This window comes from Zonotrichia leucophrys, chromosome 1 (assembly GCF_028769735.1).
Source record: "Zonotrichia leucophrys gambelii isolate GWCS_2022_RI chromosome 1, RI_Zleu_2.0, whole genome shotgun sequence".
Taxonomy (NCBI): Eukaryota; Metazoa; Chordata; class Aves; order Passeriformes; family Passerellidae; genus Zonotrichia; species Zonotrichia leucophrys.
The window spans coordinates 25,429,645-25,453,689 of record NC_088169.1 but is presented as its reverse complement, the minus strand read 5'-3'; the positions used below and the strand labels follow the sequence as shown (position 1 = coordinate 25,453,689).

Here is a 24,045-nt window from a genome sequence, read left to right as displayed (position 1 = left end):
TGCAACTAACAGTTTCTTAATATCAGCTTCAATCACATGCTAAATTTCAGAAGAAGTGACATAAACCAAAGTAATGCCTGAACACAATAAGAAAAACCAAAAGCCTCTGAAATACTGTCCTAGTTATGAAAAAATCCAGAGCAGTCCTTTGTGCCTGTGCTCCCCCAAAATCATGGTCAACCAGAGACCATTTGAGAAGCTACATTTATACGTATATTTCGGTCCTAAATACATGAACATCCACTTTTAAGTATTAATCCTTTTTATTGCAATCCAAAGTATAAATACCTACATCAGAATAAATAAAAGCAGTAATTTTTCTCATGCTCTCATTCACTTAGTGTTTGCACTGACAATGAAAACTGTACAAAGTTTCCAATTTATAGCTGATTATGTTAACTAGATTTGGCATAAGATATTCATGGTCAGCTGTTGGCACTTTGTCTTAAATAAACATAAAATGAACTTGTCATGCTTAAAATGAACTTAATGAACTGAATTTATCACTGCCAATTTATTTTTGGGGTTTCTAGCTGAATGAGCTCAGAAAGAGTTGAAAAGACATCCAATACCAGAGTTTTGCTTAGAAATGCTTTTGAGTATCAAAATCAAATTAAATATCAATATAAGCCTACATGCAGAAAGCAAATAAATATCCCACTTCACTGTGAATGACTTTCATCAAGATCCATGACACATATTAGAAATAAATTCTGTTTGCAAGCTGCATAAACCTGTATTTAAGGTACTGTTAGCATATATTCAAACACTATTTTTCTAATCAAGACATCTCTGAGGAAGCCACAGAATACTAACAGCTCCTAGCACAAGCAGCAGGAGTTTCTTGGCATAACCAAGAGGGCATGTCTGCCTTGAGCTGGTGTTCCCAAGCTTCATCCACAGCAGTAACACCATCGCAAAGACCTGCATCCTAACCCAGCACCTGCCCCACCTTAGGTGACAACATCCACAAATTCTGAGTCTCATCAGGCCTTCTGACAGCAATGAAGCTTGGCTAGCTGAAGATCAGTTTTTCACTGGATTCTGTTTGTGATCTGAGCATCAATGCTGGGCCTTGGGTGAAGGCTGACAGCACACACATCCCACTGGGTTTGCCCTTGCAGTACCCCAAACACAAGGTTCCAGCTACCTCACCTGCCCCTAGCTGAGGGCTGAGAAGAGAAAGAGGCATATTCTTGCTGCTACTTCAGTTCCCTATAAACTGCTGAATCCCCACAGCAAGAACTACAAAGGGTATAAAAACAGGGAGGAAGCAAATGCATGACACAGGCTAAGGAATGAAGTTTCTGGAAAATAATTCTGCTGATTTGAGTTGCCATGAGCAGTGACTCCAAACCATAATACATTCTCTTGGTTCATATTTGTACATGGTGGTAGAAAATTAATCAGTGTGTGGGATAGTGTGAATTTTTTTCCACAGGCAATACTACTAATCTGTCACCTGCAACATTCACCTGGGACACTTCCCAGGTGTCCTTACACCTGTGGTACAAACAGAAATGAGAGGGCTACTTAGATAACAAGAGCAAAATCCTTTTCAAGGCCCACAGTGTCAGATTCAACTCTAACTGACCTATATGATAACATCAGGTGGCCCTGTATTCTGCAGTGCTCTTGATCTTGCAGAAAAGCAGTGCAGATGGTGTAGTAAGGCACCTGGTCCCATTCTCACAATGTATTAGGGCTGTGAAGTGTTGCCTAAATCTTGAATGCACGAGGCTTGAAAGGGGGAAAATAATCCAACCAACCAAATACAGAGAGGCTGATGCCTCAGTCAAGGTGGAACTGAGAATCCACCCATCTGAAAATTTCAAATGGGTTCTCTCTGGGCACACCTGATGGAGATGATCTGTGACAAGAGCCCAAACCTCTCTCACCATGCACATGTTAACTACAGCCAAGACATTTTAACACAACTTTAAGATGATGTCACAAGGGGTGGAAAATGAGATTCTGAAATTTATATCCCAAGAGACAGCAGAGATCTTTAAGGGCAAATGACTGGCTGAAGGAAGCACTGCAGGGCAAGGGGGCTGACGGAAGAAAAATAGCAACAGCAATAGGCACAAATGGCAGCCAGGCAGGGCCTCAGCCAAAAGAAAAGCCAGGCTGGTAGTCCTGACATGTTCTGGAAGCTAAAACAAAGACTGAGAACTGAGCAAGAGGAACAAGCATATGGTTTGAGAACCCAGTCAATTTCATCATGTAATCTGAATTACACAGAGCTGTTCTTGCCATTAATCATTACCTCTCTCCTACAGCAGGAAAGCAAGCATGCTCTGCTGAAAACTGCATTCTGACTTCAAGCAAGACACAGGAAGGCTGGAAGACCAGGGTCCAGGACTTGGTGCTGCTACTTCAAGGAGAGAGGCAAGGAACTCAGTTACAAGCAAGGAAGATTCCAACATGGAAGAGTCCAGATAAGGAGAGGGCTCTTCATAATGGCTCTTCATTCATCCTACAGGATGAATGCTTGTCTCTGTGATCCCTACAGTAACTGCTATTCCAGCAGCAATCCCAGATCAGTCCATTGGCCTCAAAACCAGAAGGAACAGGGGAAAGGAGATGGCAAAGAAATGGAAACTGATGAAGGACATAGCTCAGCCTCTAACTGCCTAACTGCTAGGTGGCAGCAGAATGCAGAACATCCTGGAGCATCAGGCAGCTCTCCTGCTCTCCCTCGAGGCTGTGCAAGGAACATTATTTATAACTAAGTCCTCTCGGAAGCTGCTCTCATCACCCTGCAGCAGAGGAACCTGGTTCTCTCACACACCCAAGAAACAGCTCCTGATGGTACAGGCAGAAATTTCCCTACTTCCAAGCTTCTCCTAGAAGGAAAATCAGATCAGAGTAAAGCCAGAAGTGCAAACATACATGCAACAGCTGAATGAAGTAAATTGTGATTGGTAGATATGATAGGGACATAACACTGATGCTGTGGGAAAAAAAGAAGAATATCCAACAGCCTTGGAAATATGTTGCTTCTAAGCAGAGGACAGTTATTGGGATCTTGGCCTTGCTTACACATAGCAGCTAAATGGGTTCTCTTTCTCAACAGGCTAAACCACCAGGAGCAGCACTCCAACTGAGCTGAACTCAGTGACATAACATACTGGTATCTCTGGCCAGAATCAGTCATGGACACTGAAAGGAATAAACAGATGGCCTGATGTCCCCAACAAGAAAGCTGACATCATGGCCAACTTCCACACTGGATGTGATAACAGCATTTCAAAAGCTTGAAGTAGTATGGGGAGCAGAAATGCTTCAATCTGCATACTCCAGAGCTGAGAAGTGGAGCAGAAATGTGTTTTTTCTCTTGAAGAGAAGCTGCTTATTTCCTTTGGAATTGGAAGGTCTAACCAGGCTGAGACTAGAATTGCCACATCTGCAAGGGATCCAGGTGTACAGCTTTCAGGACACAACAAATGCTTTCTTTAGGGGAATTTTCTGAAGCTGCAGCTCCTGGTCTCACAAACCCATGGCTAGAAAGCTCTGACAGCATCAGCTCCAAGCAACTGAGTATCAGCATGTGAGAGTTCTGGCACAGACCCACACAAGTGGCTTATAAAAGGAGGATATAACTTGGAGAGCAGCTTCTTGTAACAGGACTTGTAAATGGAATGACAGCCAAACCCACAAAATTGCAGGAAGCCAGTAAATATGTATTCAGAGACTATCATAGTGCTCAAGGAAAAAAAAATCCAAGGAAACTGATCACAAGGTGGGTTTTCTTAAATCAGACTGTTGAAAGGAGCTCAAATACCACAGTGAGCAGTGCAGGCGCTAAGAATGAGGGAGGCAGGTGACACACTAAAGATGCTGAGGAAGCAAAGCATTCTTTGATCTGGAGATGATGCACCATCTGGTCAACAAGCATCAAGCTATTCCACAACAAAACACTGTCTCTTGGCCATATACCAGAAATTGAAGGTTACAGCACTAGCAATTAATTTCTTAATTTCTCAATGCTCAGAAGAGAGAAGCAGCCCAAACACATGACTGTTTGGAGAAGCCCATTAATTGGAAATGTGCTGGCACAATACTGACAAGAACTGACATAAAAACAGCTTTAGAGAGATGCCAGAACACGATGCCTCAGCACCTTAAGGGGACAGGAGGAGGCTGAGGGGAAGCTCTATCTCACCATCACAGGCACTCTGATACAAAACCCTGACCAGAAAGCAGACACTCACCTACCTCCCAGCCTGGTGTTCATACGTGCCACAGTTAGCTTAAGGGGAAACCAGAAAACTTTATAGCAAGCCAGCCTCCTATAAAAGTTTAAAATAGCAATGCTATCATCTCTTGGGTGTTTTTTTTCCTTGACACTTAAAATCCACTGTTGAAGCAGGAGGGAGACTCAGCTTTCCCTGAGCACAGAGAAGCAGCACTGTCCCTCAGACAGCAGCCAGGGTTCACTTCTCCCCAGTGGCACGTTCAAAACCTCAGCACTGGGTAACTAATGAACACTTACACAACTACAGTGCAGACAAAGAACCTGAGCTTTAATGTGACTTGAAATTACTAAGGCCAGATCCACAGCTCATACGAATGTGCCCTGAGATTTTAGAAGTAACCTCCAAATGCCTTGTCTTCACTGGCTGGGTTTGTTTCTTTAACTCTAAGCTGGCTTTCACAGGACAGCCAGATTGAAGTAAAAGTATGCTTGCAATTCACAAGGAAAGCAATATTATTTTTAGCAATGAGGAAAAAAATACAATCAAGAAATCTTCCAGATACTTCTGTAGTACAGATAAGCACATAAACCCTGGATGGAATTCTGATATAAAAGATGTTTATCTTAGATATTCCGAATGAATTCTTATTTTCTTTTGTTTAAAGTTGTTTTCCTTTAAGAAAAAAACCCCATCAAACTTATTTTTTTTCAGCCAAGACAAAAAAGAATTGCCTTGGATATTTTTTCTGGAAAAAAATTTCGAAAATCGTGTTCTCAAAAAATAATAAAACCTGTTTAAATTTTTCATTTGTAATACAATTTGATTTCTTCATCAGCTGTAATAAATTTATTTTATTTTATTTTGACTTCTGTACCATAATATATACATTTTCCTTCCAAAAAAAGTTAATGAAGCAAGAAACTCCAATAGCAACTTTCTCTAACAAAGTCCTAGCAAAACTACCATTCATAGGTAGTTTTTTCAAGGTATTCTAAACACTTGGATAGCGTGGTCTCCAGTCTCTAGCCTGCTCTGTTTTGTGATTTCACTGTGTAACTGTCAACATTTATTTAAATTATATTAATTCCACTTGCTAGTGCCACTGATTAATTCAGTAATACAAGTCAAAAAAAAAAAAGTTAAATTGTACAAAATTAGATTGACATTAGACTGAACAACACACTTCCAACACACAAAGATGTGTTGCCAATAATACAAAACATCATTGGGAAGATGGTCTAAGTATGTATTATCTAAAGTAAAAGACTGTCTAATCTCCTGTTTCAGCTCTCCACTAAGGCTTGACAGAAAATAGGATTATCTCTTTATCCACAGTAGAAATCTGCAACATTTTACAGAGTATTATTTCTTATTGCAAGAGGACACAGTCCCTGTTCTTTGGTGCATCTGATATGAGCTGTCAAAAATTATGAACTCATATCCATATTTATGCACTTACAGTACTGGTGCTTTGCACCTAAGAAAACACAGAGCCTTTTATCTAGATATGCCAACACCTATTTCTTAATTAGTGACTTTGACAAGCTATACAAAAGCAAACCAGAACAACCATACAGGTGCCTAAAATTCAGACTGAAGGTTACACTTTAACAATGAAGACCATGGATAGAAACTGTAATTGCCAGTCAACAATATTTTATTACATTTGATATTTAGCAACCATAACAGGAATATTTGTGTAATGATGCAAAATATAGGAATGGTTAATGCAAATCAACATGAAGACAAAGGATAAAACATCAATATGCACATTACCTTAGCATTCTCCAGCAGAACTTCATCTCTGCCTAAGCCAGGTCCTATGACAACCGAGTGCAGCCGTGGTAACCACTTTTCCACCTCATGGACAGCATTGGGACTATCACTACAAGGAAGAGTGGAAAAAAAATTAAGTTTAAAAAGGCTTTATTTCAGTATGAAGTATTTCCTATCTCGAGTGTCAGGCAATTTTATCCTCCAAACTACCAAGAATCTGTGACCCAGAAAATATAAAATGGTTTTCCAAATAGCTAAAATGAAAAATTTCTCTCAATTCATTCTTTAGGGGATACCACATAAAAATGAGGAAGTAACTGCAAGTATCCACTACAGCTGTTACAAAATAAAAAAAATAAAATCCAAGCAGGAAACCAACAATTTTTAGAGTCTGTCACAATTCCCTATTTAATGGTTCTTTGCAGAGGTTATACCTTGGAGAGAGATCCACCATCTCCCAGGTACATATTGCAGCTTGCTGGAAATGATGCAATTGTTTATCACCCCAAATGGCAGAATGATAAATGTACTCATACGCTTTTTTGTCAGTTGCTTCATAAGAATTTGTTCCAACTGAATTACAGCCAAATTGTCCCCTTTCCCCAAAAGGCAACAGGAGAAACAAGCTATTCAGTATGGGCATTATCTGCTGGTAATGCTTAAAATTTCTATGGCATTCTGGTATTTGTCTGCATTGGAAAAATGATGAGAAAATTCACTGCCAAATATAGCTGCCACAATACAGCATTCAGCCACTGACCAGAACCGTTTATTTTGTTCTGATCAGTTTTGTTGTGTAAATAGGTCAGAATATTTTGAAAGCACTGCCCAGCATTTGCAGTTAATCCTTACTGACAGTATGGAGGGAAAATTTAGCCTCCCTCCCCCCCATCTCTGACATTAGTGACAACAATAAATGAACATCCTAACTGCAGCACGGGGGAATAAAGCTCCCTGTGGGCTGAGCAAGGGGGTACTGCCTCACAGTACTGCTCAGATTATTGTAAGCTTGCAATACTCCAACAAAGCTGTATTATTACAGATGAAAGCCACTGCATGTTTTTCATAACCAACAGCTGTCCTGATGGGACACAGCACTTAGGAACAAGTGTTTAGGTTGTGTCTGGCAGAATCAGCAAATTCCACAATGATTTCTGCAAGTGCCAGGCAGCAGCCCAAAGCTTTTGCAGCTGCAGGGAGCGAGGCATCCCGTCAAGGGCGCAGGGATGCGGAGCCTGGCCGCAGCCCAGAGACCCCTCTGCCGACAGCAGCTGCCTCAGGGAGCCCAGAGGCGCCTGCGCTGACACCACAGCACAGCTCTGTCAAAACAGGGCTGCTGGGTGCCAGTGAGGGCCCTGCAAGGGCAAGGGGGACAGTGAACAGCAGGACATCGCTGTCCCTGGAGCAGTCCCTGCTCCAGCAGGCTGAACTTCTTCTGTTTGAGCACTGCAGCTCCCTCCTCCTCCTCTACCTCACATGGAAACCAGCTTGAGAACTGTTAAACAGCTCACTTTTATTTTTATTTATCTCTGTACCATCACATATCAGTTTATGATGTAGATAGAAGATGGAAATAAAAATTATTCAAGAAATAGCTAAAACACTATTTAAAAAAAGACAGGTCTTTAATATGTGGTAAGTTGAATATGTGAAAAACTGCCTGCAAACCAAACTCTAATAAAACATCATAATTTCTGAATGCAGACCACTTTTCTTTGTTCACATACTGAACTTCTTTTATCTTTGAAGAGCAATATTTATCTCAATATACATACACCATGTAGTTGTAAGAACACTGCAACTTCTAGGTATGCAAGGATGTCTGGACTCAATATACCTTTGGATAGTAGAAGCCAAATAGATTAACAAAAGCTTCATTAAGCATACGCTAAGAATAGAGCCACAGGTAGTATCATAAATCTCTTCTACAAATACCTTATACAAATAATCTAATAATAAAAAAAAAAATTGTCAATTTCTTTATATGCAGGACTGAAATAAGATAGTTTTGTCTAAAACTCGATAATGTGCACTTTTCAAAACAAAGCCATCTCTTGGGAAATAAACAGTCCAATATTAAGCCACTCCTGCACACTTTGCCTCTGGTAATAATAAAAACCTACTGTGGAGCTTGTCATCTTCCAAGCATCTTACAAACATTATGTTCAACTCCTTTGCAATGTCCCATCAAGAAGCAATTCAAGATGTGAAGGGTCAAGAGATTAAAAATGGCGATAATGACTACTACTTTGCAAAATCAGCTATAAAACCATGCTGTAAGTAACTGATGGATTTTATATCTTCATCAAGAAGGCAGAAAAATACTGTCTCACAACAGCACCATGCCAGCTTCACTTCAGGACACTGAATGTTCACAATAGCTGTGCTACACAGCTACGGACACTGTACCAATATCCTGCTCCTGCAGCTGCTCTGGAAGTGGAAGGGCTGTTGTGTTATCTACAGTTTATGTCCACACACAGACATCAAACCAGCAGCATTTTAAAGCTGATAGGGTGCAAATGACCAACAAGCAGCTTTCTTCAGGCAGGGGTAAACTCTGAATGTTCCTGACGATGGGATTTAGCACAAAGGCAGAATTCCTCAAGCTCTTACCAGCTACAGTCTACACATGATGTTTGAACACACCCAGAAAAGCTCTCTCACTGAGATCAGATGGCCTCTGCACTCTCAGCTCCAAAACAAAGCTCAACCTGCCTGTCAGGCACAGTTCCTGCACCATGGTAATTCCTCATCAGTGGAAAAAGTGGCTGGGAGAGGCTAGCTGGCATGGCTCAAAATCCTTGCTACGGATCATTTAGATAATTTGCCTGTACAGGTAATTGTGCCTGGGTACTGAGGAATAAATATATCTTGGCAGTATTTAGTTTATCATTACAGAAAAAGTCCATGCATGCTCTTGTTTGCCTGTGGATCAATACCAGACACAAATGTCTTTGGGAAAGGCTACTGTGGAGGCACCAGGACAGAATGCCATGTCAGGTCCTCCCCTGTTCACAGTGCACTACACTCACACAGAGAACAGAGTGAACCTCCTTTGTCACATCATGCCAATTTCTCTGCCTGGTTACTAACCTGATCTCAAACACCTCCTTTTACTTCCACTGCCTCCACTGCCTCCATTACCTCCACTGCACAAGACATTGAAACAACAACTGAAATTAGCGTTGTACTTTAAAAAACCTCAACATCTCTCTAGAAAGATAAGAGGTATGGAGAAGACTTCCCCTTGATCAAAAGAGATGTGATCTTCAAGCTTTGACAGAAATTAATCAAGTGAGCAAGAATCACTATTGCCTTTAGAGGTGCAGAGCCATATGATATCCAACTTGATTTTTTTCCAGAGGAGGTATCACAAATGCAGGACCCCCAATCTAAAGCACAAAGCTACTGATGATATAAAGAGAAGCAAGAAAATCTCTTAAGGCCAGGAGAAAACAATATTTCAATTTCTGAGAAGAGAGTAAAAACCTTTAAGACAAACTTTGATTAAATAAAAATCTGGGATTTTCCAAAATAAAGCAAGTTTTCTTGAAGGTGATAGGGCAAGACTTCGGGAGCTAGTCTGGCTTTCCCCTAATACAAAAACACAAACTCTAAACCATGAACATACAAAACAGGAATAACTGGGAAGCTTAATCCTAGCAGCAATACCTGTAAACATGGAGGGTGAATTGCAGTACCATTGTGCAGATGTGTGCAAAAAAATATTCTAGTGACAAAGCACATCAGGGAATATATGGGGAATGAACAGATCTCCAACAGCTACTTCCAGCCAATCACTAGGTGTTATGTGACATGTTATCAGATGCCATTCTGATGAAAATCTAGATTATTAAAACTCTCTGTTGTTCAATCAAGCCCCAAACACTTCCTCAAAACCTTAGCTTGTCTGCAAAGCAACCAATAAACCTCTGCCTGCACACATTAAAGAACTATCACAGGGTAAACACATAAATGACAACTGCAAGACAACAGAATAGCTAATAAGAAAAACTGAAGGAGCTTCTGTAATTTGTGCCATATCTGTGAAGCTGCACAGGTAAGAAAGAGTCTAAAGCTAATGTCAGCAATCACAGAATCAACTTCACACATTGTCCATTAGTCAGATCAAGCAGACAGAGGAGGTTACATGGAGGCATATAAAGGAAAAGGACACCAGAGATGGGGTCTGATCAGCTTTCCTTGGCTGTTAAGGAGAGGCTGAGATGACTGATGATCTCTTGGGAAGGCAGACACAGCACCTTTGTCCTCTGCTGTCCCTGAAGCTGCTGGGTAGACAGGAGCAAGGTATGGTGCTCAGTATCTTGCATGACTATCTTTTTCCTCTTTTCTCTGCTTACAAAATATATTGAGGAAAGTACTTTCCCTGGCAAAATAGACAAGGATTCTTCAAATTAAACATCACTGAGTCTCTAAAATGGTGAGGACAAATTTTCTTAATAAATTATTAGTGGCTTTAGGTAAGTTTTGCCACATTAACCTCATGAAGTTCAAGGAATGCAAGGTGTTGCATCTGGATTGGGCCAGTTCTAGATATGAGTACAGACTGGGAGAAGCCATTAGGGGCAGCCTTGAGGGGAAGAGCTAATAAAGAAAGAAGAACTAAGTTAAGCTTTTATAACCTTATCTTCAGAACTCTTCTATATTTCACTATGGCACAATGAAAATTGTCCTAAAACACAGTTCTGTAGATCTTCATCTTAGGGAAAGCTTGATGTAATAATCTTTCCAAAAACAGACAAACAAACAAAACCTCCTAACATTAAAAAAAAAAACAAACAAAAAAACAAACAAGAAATCCCCAACAAACACCAAAGATGGTGGGTATTGCCCTAAAATCACCCACAGTTCCTAAGCACCTTCTAGGGCTGTTTGTAACAGATATCTGACAGGTGCCATCTGCTTGAAAATCTGCTCTAGGTTGGTCACTGCCCAGAGTGGGGGACACTTGACAGCAAGGACCTGAAACACCACTCCCATCCCCAACTCTCTGAAAAAATAAAATTTTGTTCTATGCTACATTTTATTCAAAGACTGGCTTTTACCAAATGATCAAAAGCCACCAAGCAACAGCTTTAAATAATCACAGAAAGCTCTAAACACAGCAGGTTTCCCCATTCAGGATGAATGACAGTTTCTGTCACTGCTTTCTGGAGGAGGGAAAGGAACAAGAGATAAGGTGCAGCCTTGTCAAATTTTACATGGAAACAAGAAAATGTGAAGCAAAGTCAGCAAGGGTATAACCAGGAGCTACAGAAATAGTAGATAAGCATGAATGACAGCACAAACAGGAGGCAGCAGGACTGCAGCTCTTCACATGGGTTTTGGGCAGAGCTGGTACCTCCTCAGCAATCAGAGATGTGGTTTGGACACCAGAAAAAGCCAATCAGTGGGACCTCCTGCTAGAGCAGAACACGGGGCAAAAGCAAGACTGCTGTCACCCGATTGACTATATGGCTCCTCACTGCTGAGGACATTATTCAAATTCTGCTTGTTATCTGTACACACTTGGTATGACTGGGGCAACTCCAAATGCATTAAAATGTACCACTGCACAAGCCTGTTTATGCAAACTCAGACAAAGCCACACTAAGGAGGCAGTTTCATTGCAAACCTACAGACTTATCTTCAAAGATGGGAAAATTTCTGATCTGAGGATGAAAGAGTTTCAGTCTTGTTTGTCCAAACACTGCAGGTAATTATAATTAATGTGCATCAAATGTTAGACCTGCTGACACTTGGAACGTTCATATAATACAACACATCAAAAGAGCCAAAGATGGGACACAATGTGTAGCTCTAGAACCGAAGTAATTCTCTCAGAAAACTAATTGTTACCAATTGTGGTAAACCTTGGGTGAGGTTTTCATTGGGAAAACAAGATAGGGAGTGAAATTATCCTGGAAAGGACGGGTCAAAGGAATGACAAGCAAACTCAAACAATGCAAAAAATGTTCGGCATAAAATTAAACTAATTCTCTATTCTAAGAATGGCTGTATTTGCCAACGTTTAAATCATCTCTCTCGTACAAATTTCCAGAAGCCCAAGGGCTTCAGGGAGCCTCTTTCAGTCCCATGACCAGAACTGGAAATAATAGCTTCTTCTAGAGAAGCTCTTGTGTTTCTCACCAAGCACCTCAGTCAGGTAGAGCCAATTGCAGAGACAACATGCTGGCATGAAGCTGTCTGGATGCAATTAGAGAACAAAAAGAGATACATGTATTCAATTAGGATTAGCATATTAAAATGCCCCCCCAAAATGTTTAGAAGACAAAAGGATAATTTTCACCTAACAGACTGTTTAAATATCTAAATTGTGTACAATCTGTAAACCCTGGATAGACAATACATATTTTCCAGCTACAATTTGATTAAATAACAGGGAAGAAAATGAAAGAGAAATAAAGACCTTAATGAGAGAGGGATTGAATTCTATTCAAATCAAGTCTTCTTTTCCAGACATTGAATAAGTTAATTTAGACACCAGAAGGGAACCTGGTAAGCTTTTATTAGCAGCAGCAAGAACAGCAACCCGTTATCCAGGAGAAGCAGGGGTATCACAAGTTCATAGGAAGGAACTGCTCTTACTGTGCAGATACCAGAGTTTTGCTCCCTATTCTACCTTCAAGGCAGTAAAAGCATGAATGACCTACTGAGCTGAACATTTAGAAAAAAAATGCCACATTGACCACATTGTTGTTTTGGGGTTTTTTTCATAATGCCAATGACTGTAAGTGTTTTCCATAGCTGCTGCTTGGACACCAGACCCTCACTTGGATATCAGATGTTCTGCTACATTAGGAATTGGGTGGTCATACACCAGAGGCATTGGAGCTAACCCAAATGCACTACACAAATGGGATCACCTCTCTTGAGCAGAGCAGAGCCTCCTGCATCCTGTGAGACAGCCCCAGAGGAGAAGCTGTTGCCTGACTCTGTTTTCTGAGATTTCTCACCCAGACATGACTACAGTGCTGAAGGTCAACCTTATCTAGCCTTGGAAAGATACCACAGCTACCAACACAATCATTTTATGACCTGCATTTAGTTATATACAAATACTTAAAGCAGTTGGAGTCTGTTTTGATCTCAACCACAGCATGTATTATGACAATCCTATCCAAAAGCATAATGATACCCAAATGTCTTGACCTCCTATTTTCAGAGCTCATGGAAGTGGTCTTGACCCATTATGCTTCCTGCGAACTGAAATGATAAATACAATCTGGCTAATTTTTTTTTCAAATGGACAGCAGTCAACCAAATTTGTGACTTTAAAGGCCATAGAATGAAAATGACAGTGTAATCTCCCTCTGAAAGGAACACATTTTTAAATGTCCCTAGAAAAATAATGCGCCTTTTTTTAAAATTGTTAAAACCAGTAAATAAAATGACAAGCTTTTATCACATTGGTAGCCCTTGCATTCAACCCTTAAGGCACAGATAATAGTTGAATACCCAGAAGGTTAGAGTACTTCCAGTCAACTGTGAACACATGAGAAGACAGGACAGGTCTCAACCTAAATATCTGCTTTGCTTATTGTCATACGGGGAAAAAAAGGGGGGATCCTAAAACCTTCAAAAATAAACCACAGGGATGCCTGCCGTCACTCAAACTCAAGAAAGACTGAACACCAAAGAAATTTGATCCCGGTTTCAAACCACAGCAGTATGGCAAGTATTCAGGAAGATAAATTTGGCCAGATCAAACTGGAGTACATCTCCTTCTGACATATCAGAAAGCAGCAAGGACAGCAGCACTCCCTGCAGCAATGCTAAAAATCTTTGGCTACTTCTCACACTTTGAGGAGGTGACAAAACCTCTGCTGGAATCACAGGGGATGTCTGCGACTACAGGAAGGAAAGGGACTATAGCACAGGGTGAATAACCTCCCTGCTTTTATTCACTCTGCAACACACAGCAAAGAAGGAGCAGTTTTTTGCCAAGGAGGCTGGACACAGGAAACAGGTCCATAGGCAAGTTTTGGCCACAGCATTCCATGACAGAACAAGAAAGAGTTTAAATATATACATTTTCTAAGTCAGCACATACAAACGTGACCTTTATCTCCCTCTAAGTACTTAAGAAAAAAACCTGGACTTTCTCATGTGATTCCTAGCCAGGCTCATGTCTAGATGAGGCTTTGGAAGAATGATCACAAAGTTTATATCTTCCTTCATCTTTGCTGCAGGTGACCCAGCAGCCAAGTCACTTGTGAGACATCATTTTGATTGTTGGAGGCGTCTGTTTATTCCCTGACTTTCCCTGGTGACAATAACTCTGCACTTCTTCCAGCAGCTGATCCAAAAGTGAGGTCAGTGCCAGCATTACACCAAAATAGTGTTTAACAGCTGTCCTTAGCTAACACAACTATACACCAAAATAGTGTTTAATAGCTATCCTTAGCTAACACAACTAAAAGGTATGAGCATCCTTCTACACTGCATCAATGCTTTTGCATCTCCTCTTCACATAATAAATTACAGGAGACCAAAAATATTAAGAATATTGCTGGGCTTTCTATAAGAGATTTTGCACTGGTTCAGAGTGCTCAAGTAACTTATCAGGGCCTCAACTACCCATGATTCACTTTCATAATTTTTTCAAATGCTCAAAACATAGACAAAATTCAATAAAACTAGGTAAAATATGTTCCAGAAACCCTGATCTTCACTGAGTTTCTTCATTAAAGATAGCGGCCCTCAACAAACAGTCCAGCCTCAGAAGTATTTTTTTCCCAATTATTCTTATTTCAAATTCAAATGAATAATCTTTTCCAAAATGCAACCCAAAACCTGAACTCTGCAATTAACTGTAAGACTTGAAGTAATTCTGACAATCTTTCCTAGTCCACACAAACCCAGAGATATAACCAGCTAAGAGGAAGGTTTTAGCTCTAAATCCATGCCTTGTTCAAGGGTGGCTTTTTTGGTGGATAACGTAGAATTACGTCACTTCTTTGGCACCACAAGAAATCAATGACCTCATTCTACTTCTCTGATAAAACCCTGGAGATCAAGGAGTATATTGATTGTTGACTTTACAAACTGTCTGATGACCAGCTTACAAGGGGGCTACTCAGTATTATCTGGCTCTTTTCTGGCCTACAGAGAAAAAATCCCTGTACGATTATGAAAAGTCCTGGCAAAAGGGGAAAATAGCACAATAGATTTATTCTCTCTTCTTTCAACATACAACCACCTGGGTTCCTACAGCTTATTTAGCTCTGTGATCACTTGCCTACCAGGACAGGATAAGCTAACCCAACACTGGTATTCAAGTAGTCTATTCAGCCTGATCTGAGCCAGGCCACTACCATGGCAAATATAAAAAAGCTGCTGAAAACTCTTCCCTAGAAATGCATGAAGGAAGTGTGCACACATCTACAGCAAAAATCCACACAGAGAACACCTGCAATAAAACTTAATAAAATGCCAAAGCTAGGTTTTATCTTGCCTGTATTTGTGAAGCATTTACAGTAGGAGCACATTAGCTGACAGAACAGGAAAGTGCAGCACAAACCTGAGGTAGCAGTGACAAGACCAAGGAGAGCAGATGTCACCAAGACTGGGTATATTTCACTATTCAAAGACCCCAACTTCTGCAATACGCATTTTTTGCTTCTCCACAGGAAAGGAAGAAGTTGGACATCAATATTGAACTGGTTAGCTGGTCAATTTTTGAATAATACCACGTCCTTGTGGAAGGGGACATAATGCATTTGACAGAATCCCTGAATAAAAAGGAAAAGTTACTATTGATAATACTGACTATTCACAGCCCCTAGACATCCTGCTTTCCTTATTCTGCTCAGGTAGTGAGGACACAAAGCCAGGTGCTGAAGTTTCATTTTTCCAGATCCCAGGCATGCAGTCCCAGCTCTCGTATTCACTTACAGGGAATGAAGTCAAGAAACAAAAACCACAGAAAGCGGCTCTATGGGTGTCCCCAAAACGGAATGTCACACCAAAAGGATTCCTGGGAGGGACTGCATCTGAGATCATGTGGAATTGCCTTGGCAATGCTGCAAGATGGATGTTCATTTTCATAACCCTCCTTCTGCAATCCTGCTCAATCATTCTCACATAACATTCTCTGCATCCTTCAAGTGACAGACAGTTGCCAAAGACCTGAAACGCCCCAGTCCAACTTCTAACTCTCCCATGCCTTCACCAGTCATGCTGGCAAAGATCCACAACAGCAGCTCTAATGAGCCAGAGGAGCCCAAGCACCCAGAGAGGGCAAGAAAAGAGCATTTTCTTCCCTTGAGGTGATCCTCTGTGAGGTGAAGGCAGTAGAGAAAGCAGTGGCAGCTAAGATGATAAAATGTCAGACTGCCAGCAGTACAAAATGGCAGCTGAACCCTGGCAAAGTGCCAAGCTGCTCAAACAGGGAGTTGAGCACACGGGGCCATAATTATGATTAGCATAATAACAGAGTGGCACAACAGCTACCTAGTTACTCTGAAGGGTCATGGAGAAATCATAACAAAGCAGAGTTTTGAGGAGAGCCACAAAAGCAAACAATGGCATAGCTGCTGGTGGGTTTTACCCGGAGGTTCCCCCATGCGTGAAGCGCGGCCGGGAGGAGGCACAAAGGCTGTTTAAGGGATCAGGCTCCGAGGCAGGAGCAGCCGGCCGTGCCCGCGGAACGCAAACCGCCCCACCACGTACAAAGGATCAGATGAACACTGGGACACTGAACACAAAGCACCTTGCAAGAAAAATAGGCTGTTAGGGTAAATTTCAATAAAACCTGGGCTCAGTAGAGTCAATCAAGATTTTTTCCTTTCTAACCAGAAAAGACTCTTTTCTCTTTCCCTCTGTCCCGGTTTGAGAATGAAGCAGAACAGATAAAAAAACGAGAAAATTTAATAAATAAAATCTGAACACTCAGATATTAGCATTTTTTTTTTCATTTTGAATGTCATGTAAACAAGATTTACAGATCCACTGCATCATACAATTAGCCCAGCTGTCTGTGTGAAATTAATCAGAGTTTTAATAAAGTATTAAATACTGAGTCACAGACTTATAAGATATATGGATATGAAAATCTGCAGATTAACTATACTGTGTATGTCTGAAGGAACTCATAGGCAGAGCAGAAGTTTAAAATCAGAAGTTCTCTTGTAGAAGGTAGAGAGATCAGAGTTTTCACTGAAATCTGAATTCCACAGAAGACACTGAGAATCTGTGTATAAAAAAATCCCACTCTTACTTAGCAGGCCTGATGTGGTTCTTCATTAACAGAAAGTTTACTGTTAACCCTATTTTCAGCTCCCTTTTCCTCTGTACTGCTTCTATTTCTCCTATTAACCTTTTCCATTACGAGACATCAAGAAGCATTGCATACACAAACCAAGCTTTTCCCAAGGCAAGGTCAACTCATCACCATACAAGATGACCATCTGCTGTACCTCAAGTGAAACCATCCAGACACCCCAAGTTAAATGCTAATATTGCAATTAGGCTTCTCCATTGCATTTGCTATCATATGATATCAGACAGAACATCAACTGAAGAGATGCTTTTTAGACTGAAGAGATAAACAGTTATACTGGTTGTCGTGGTTTGACCAGGAAGGAGTGGGAATTCTGGGAAGCTGTGGTCAAACCAATGAAGGTTTTGGGTTTGAGACTGGCGTCCGGTGTGCCAGTGGGGTTTGGACACACCTCCGAGAATACACAGGGGTTAAAAGCAAGGCACTGCCCTTGGCACTTCCTCTTTGGGACATCGTCGGGCGAAGAGGTCAGATCTCTTCCCCCGCCCAGCCCGCTGCTGCTGGGCGGGGAGGGGCGGCCATGCGGTAGGCCCGGGGCCTGGACAGAGGTGGGGGTTGAGGGGCTTTCAAGGATGGAAGGGTGGAGGAGCCCCAAGAGACATCGAGACATCGGGCAGCCCCCCCCCCCCCAGGAGAGCAGCCAGCCAGGAGGAGAAGGAGGGAGACTGCCCGGCCGGAGCGGCAGCGTGTGGGCAGCGTGCATGGGAGTCTGGGAGTCACTCCGGGACCGACAGAGACTGAAAACTTTTAACCCTTTCTTGCATGATTGGGGCCTTGCAAAAATGCTAATCCTCCTCGAAGCTGAATAAGAAGGGAGATGAGAGATGAGATGACCTGGCCCGAAGAATGTGGAGATGATTGGATGGGGAGAGATGATTTGGAGTGGCCTTTTGGCTGGACTTTTCTCGTGGCTATGGACTCAGTTGTTCCTGTGACACAGACTGCATTTAGGGGGAGGCAGTGCCTCAAAACCAGGAAGGTTCTTCGTGAGGACCCCCCGGCCCCAGGGGGTTGGAAAAATATGGGGGGGACAGATGTCCCAAAGGCAGAGACTGTGCCTTTTTGGAGTGAGACAAGGCATCCTTGAAAGACAACCCTAAAAGCAGCTCTGGCCATGCGCAGTGGTGAGAGCACTGGGCATGGAAGGAAAATGTCACAAGCGGCAAAGGGACTTTTTTTTCCGGGCGGTGCCGAAGTGACAAAGAAGCACACGAGGTTTCAGTGTGTTTCCAGGAGAAGCCTATGGAACGAGAAGGACTCCTTTCCTCTTCATGAACTGCAGTTTGAGTATACTAACGTGTGGGGCCAAAGCTGAGCAGTTGTTTTGGGAGAATGTATCAGATTGGGAAAGTCAGGGAGTGGGGAAGAGGAAAGTTTTTTTGTAAGGTTTTCAATTTCTTTTTTTTTCTTTCCCTATTTTCCTGTAGTTTAAGTAATAAAGTGTTCTTTATGTTTAAGTTAGAGCCTGTTTTGCTTATTCCTAGTCACATCTCACAGCAGACACCAAGGTGAGGCATTTTCATGGGGGGCACTGGCTCTGTGCCAGGCTCAAACCATGACACTGGTAAAACCCCTACCCATCTCTCCTTGCTTTCAAACATCATTTTTATTTTGTCTGAAATCCATAAAGTTATGGGTTTCTTTTACATTTGGGGAGTGGGGGGGAAAAGCAGACAAAAAACACAACCCTGTTTAGCTGCCTTCCTTCTAAGCACCTCTGTCTCCAGCAACAGGAATGAATCCCACCTTCAGAATGCAATAAACTTACAACTTCCAACGCAGACATCCCCATAAGGAAGACCACATTCTTGTTCTCAGACACCAAAATACTCCTACTGTCATAAATCCTTCCTGACAGCAATATCTGACAAACATGTTTTTAAATCATGCTTTTCCTATCCTCATCACAGCTTTGCTACGTACACCAACAGACTTTGACATGCACTGGTGTGAACTAAGCTCACAGGCATACACCTAAGGCACACATCTTAATTCCAATTTGCAGTGCTCATTGCAAACAATCAAAACACCTAATTGAAAAAAATTTATCCTATGAAAGTTCATCAATCAGTAACATATTTCAGAACAGAAATTCGGAGAAGCACACACACATCGACACTGATTTTCTCAATTAGAGGACAGTCACTTATTCGACTTTTCCTCTTCTTGTTAATTAAACCCTTATTTTATATAATTTTGGAACATCTATTAATTCCCAAGAACAGGTGTGTATTTCAAGCAACATACTCATGAAGAAAAAGGAAAATTGGCATCTCTCTTGCCTTGTAAAATTTTACAAGGTGTCTATATACACAGTAGTGAGAGGAAAACAGACACTCTACTATTAAATACTATTAATACTGAGGAAGCAAGAGAACACACTCCATTTGCCTTTCAAATGCAGATTGCAAAATTCCGACTTGTAGCAATTTTTAGCTCTGGATCTTGCTGCTGCTCACTGCTAAATGCATTACAACCACAGAACAAGCCAGGGAGAAGCAGGAAGAAAGATCTCTGCTTTTTAAAACTTGTACTTTGACAGTCATGAAAAGAAATTCACAGCTGACTGTCCCATATTAAATATTCAACTGGTCATAACAAAAGGACAAAGCCTGGAGTTTTTGTGATCTCCAGCTCATCCATCCAGTAACTCAGTAAAATAAATAACACAAACTAATCAATTATCAGACTGAAATATTAAAACTAGTAAGCCTGACTAGCTCATTTAAACAAACTGTAAGTCACTTACAGAACTGGATGAACAATCAGCTCTGGACTATATGATTTGATTACCGTTGCTGCATCTTTGGTACAAAACACATGGGATAAATCTGCACCCTAAAAAAGAAAATTTGCAAACAGTATTGTCAAATTTATACTTAATAATAACTTAATCATTCCAAAGATTATTCAACTAATAATTCAACTGAATAGTTTTCTCTCAGTAGTTTAAATAAGTTTTATTATGTTTCTTCTATTTTGGCATAGACTAGTATGAAATGCTCTGTTCTTTTTGTATGTAACTTCCAATATAATTTTTATTCTGTTTCTTGCTAACAGGATGACTGAAAATGCAAATCTCAAAATTTTATTCACTTGAGAAATGTTTCTCATCTGTAGATGAGCAAAGACTACAAAGTCTCATGTACAAAAGACACAGATGAACATGAGTAAAACTACTTAAGAGAGCCATAATACTACTGTAACACTTGAAAATATGGCTATGGTGACCCATGAATACGTTTCTAGTCCTACCATTTTTACTCAATAGGCAAAATTCATACATGAAAAACGCTGGCACAATTTTGGCAACACACCCTATGTTAAATAAACATTAAAGCTAAAGAGTTGAGTCTCTATCTTCTGCTACCAACTCAAAAAATCAGAGCACACATAAAATTATGTAAGGAGTGACCAGACCAGTGATCTTGTATTGGTCATGCATACTGAAACTTCTCAGTATCAAGGAAGTGTCTTCTCTGTTTTACCACTATACATTGAACATTTCAAGCTACTGTGACTGTTTATGTGCAGGTGTAATGGTCTGAAATCAAGTGACCTCAGTAAGGAACCTCTTGGTATTGCCACTGGACTTGTCCACATAGTGGACAGAATAGTGGACAGAAAGCTGAGTGGCCTTGTGATTTTATAGTAACATGGTTAAATAACATCATTTCAGTTTCAAATCTTTGAGGGTTTGCATCCTGAGAGAAGAAGTGGTTAGAAATATCTGGGATGGTTACCTACATATTGAGAGAAATCTTCAAAAAGAAAAACAGACACAATGAGCTGAAAGTACTGACACACTATATATAGCATTCTGAAAATCAGATGTATTATGTAAGCATGACTTGTTTACATTTAAACAATCACCCTGTATTTATGTAGTCAGTTTAGCCATTTAATATGTCAATAAAATAAGGTAGTTCATGCTTCTAGGAAAAAAATCTTAGAAAATACTTCTGCTGAAGATTAGAATGCAAATAAAATGTGCTATTAGAAATTACATGGAATTCCACCCATAATCTTTAAACTTACCACATATAAAAATTTTACTAGTCTAAACTTTTAAATTTTGAAAGAAAGTTGTTTCATTCAACACAGTTATCAGGTCCAGAAAAAATTTCCCAAGAACTCACTACAGCACAAAAACATAACTCTAAACAATAATCTAAGGTTATTTCATTGTTCACTTTTTGAGAAAATATTTCATCAAGTCTTGAAATTTCCTATCCAAGTCCCTTAAAATGTCAAATTTTGGAAATATTTCTAACTTCACCTTATACAGAGAAAGGAAACATGGTGAATGAAACACAGTAAATGACACATTTACAAAGAATTTGTACAAATTCTGAACTAAGGATTTTCTTTGCTTAAGAGAAGACCTTCTAGAGCTCAAATTTCATGTGCACTACAGAATGAAAGCTATTTTAAAAAAGACACCTAGGCAACAGAAATGATGAAAAGTTCATTTTGGACTTGTATAGAAGAACACGTACCACTTTGAGGGCTGTAATTGCAGCAAAATATGGTGCTCCAGTGTATCTAAAATGAAACAAAACTTAGATTAGGAACCACAGTAATAAGATTAGATAATGATCTCTCATAGAAATATTTACACAGATCATGCCATAAACCAGCAAAATTTTCTTAAGTAACAGAGGTAAAACTTCAGAGACAAACAAAACAGGAGCCAAAAACTGTTTGCAAGCTAAATATGGGATCTGTGACCTGGATCAATCCCATCTGGCTTTAGATGCTTAACTAAAGTGCCTAAATTGTGATTCCAGTTGCCCTAAATTCTCTTTTTATAAAGACTGAGGAGAGAGATATGAATACAATCACTCTCCAAAAGTGCTTACTTCAACAAAGAGGCTGAATGAACCTATGACCATTATCTTCTAACTCCTGGATATTTGACCCAGCTACAAGACAGCACCTTTTTGCTCTTTATGGAATGTTTATTAACAGCAGATGTCCAACAGTAGATCTCTCTTACAGGAGAAAGATGTCATTTCTCTTTCAAAATGGGAAAATGAAAAGAAGGAAGGTGTAGTGGCTCATTCAAAGTATTGTGGCCAAAATTGGTTCTAGGTCAGTACTGCATTTAACTGATTTATGCAGTACATTTTTTCTCCCCTGAAACAGGATATTTCCATTACTCCAGTACATAAAGCAAGACATTGACAGAATCTACTAAACACCAATATTTATCAAAATAAAATGCCCACAAGAAAACACAGCATAAGAAAAAAGAGACACAGTTCCCGAGAAGGCAAAAAATCAGATGTGCCACTGTATTACTCTATTTATTCTAAAACCTCACCATGCAATGGGAAAAGACTAACAGCTTTTGGTGGTCAAAAAAGACAGAAAAGGTAGACACAAACAGCATTTTAAGTTCCCATAACATTCAGAATAAAAACTTTGCAAAACATCTGCAAGGTACCGTATCCTTTCCTAAGTATGCTTGGTCATGATGATGGAGTCCTAGAGCACTCTGGAAAACTGTGGTTTAAGGGTAAGGTGAGTTTGAATGGCTTCTCCAACAGTTATGAAATCCTGAAGCTTTATCAGAAGCAAAAATCAAATTTCTATTTAACTTACTCTCGACATCCTCCAACAATGCCTATACGACCATCTTGACCTTTATGCTTTTTCCCTGTGAGAGGAGGGATAACATTGCGCACCAGCTGGAAAATATTCTCCATATCCTTCAGAGTGTGTGTTCTGTGCAGTGAAAAAGACCTCTCTATAACTGAAAAGAAGAAAATAAGTGTTACTTCAAAGAATGTTCTTCCTTAAACTACTGCCAAGCATTTTTTTTAAGCACTCATGTACACTAATAAAATCACACAAAGATACACAAAGTGGCATACTTCTAAAATCCAAACGCTTTGTCACTTAAAGAAGGCCTTTAGAACAGTGAGTAATAGGGAAGGTAATGATTATAAAAATGCATTCAGGGTCTGATGAAGAGAATATTCTCACTGACTGTTCACAGTCCTAATTTAGGGCTCAGGTACAGAAAGAAGCAACAACCCAGAATAGTTACATGAACATTTTGTAACTAGAAATACCTTCTTAGTTCAGCCTGAAATCAGTTCCATAATTAAGCTCAACTGAAATAGGAACACTTAGTAAGGACTAAACACATCCACAGAGCAAGCACAAAGCAACTGAAACCAAATTTTAAATGTACACCCTACCTTATATTTCGCATCCCCTTAAAGACTTCCACCTCTTAGCAGAATCACTGCTTTGTTATTTTGGTAGGCGGTTACAAAGCATAGTGAAAGTCTTTCTGCAAAACTATAATCCAACACACTAGATGCAAACATCACAAATATCACACAAAGATCATTTTTAGCTATAATACATCTCCAGATCTCTGATGCAAAGCTACATGTCAAGCCACATACTAAAACAACTGCACACTCAGTAGGCTATGTATCAAATTACTCTTTCCAAAGGCTACAAAAATTTAGAAGAAAAAGTTACTTCAACAATTACAACTAGAAAGAATCAAAACATTTACCTAACATGGGGAAAATGTGAAGATCACTACTTCTATCAACAATATGTTAACTATAAACTGCAGCAAATACACTAAAAGAGCAAATTCTTAAAAGCTCCTCATTACCTGTAAAACTTTGCTCAGAAGAGTGGCTTATTTGAATGCTAATATCAGTGTTCTAGATCATAGCCACGCTTACTTTCTTTTTTACAGATCCTCTAAAAAGCTTTCAAGAACTGCTA

At 40.2% G+C, this 24,045-nt stretch overlaps 1 protein-coding gene across 9 annotated transcripts in view; it reads right to left on the bottom strand.

The window, feature by feature from the left end:
* Window positions 1–24,045, bottom strand: part of NAXD (NAD(P)HX dehydratase) — a 54,441-nt gene that overhangs the window by 22,089 nt on the left and 8,307 nt on the right. For all 9 annotated transcript variants that reach the window (XR_010439635.1, XM_064709070.1, XM_064709091.1 and 6 more), the window contains 4 exons: window positions 22,894–23,044; window positions 21,786–21,831; window positions 20,036–20,124; window positions 5,979–6,087 (listed from right to left, as the gene is read on the bottom strand). Coding sequence is in view for 8 of the 9 variants with exons in the window: in XM_064709070.1 (XP_064565140.1) it covers window positions 5,979–6,087; window positions 20,036–20,124; window positions 21,786–21,831; window positions 22,894–23,044 (395 nt within the window). In the remaining variant the exon portion in view is untranslated. The remainder of the gene's footprint in view (window positions 1–5,978; window positions 6,088–20,035; window positions 20,125–21,785; window positions 21,832–22,893; window positions 23,045–24,045) is intronic.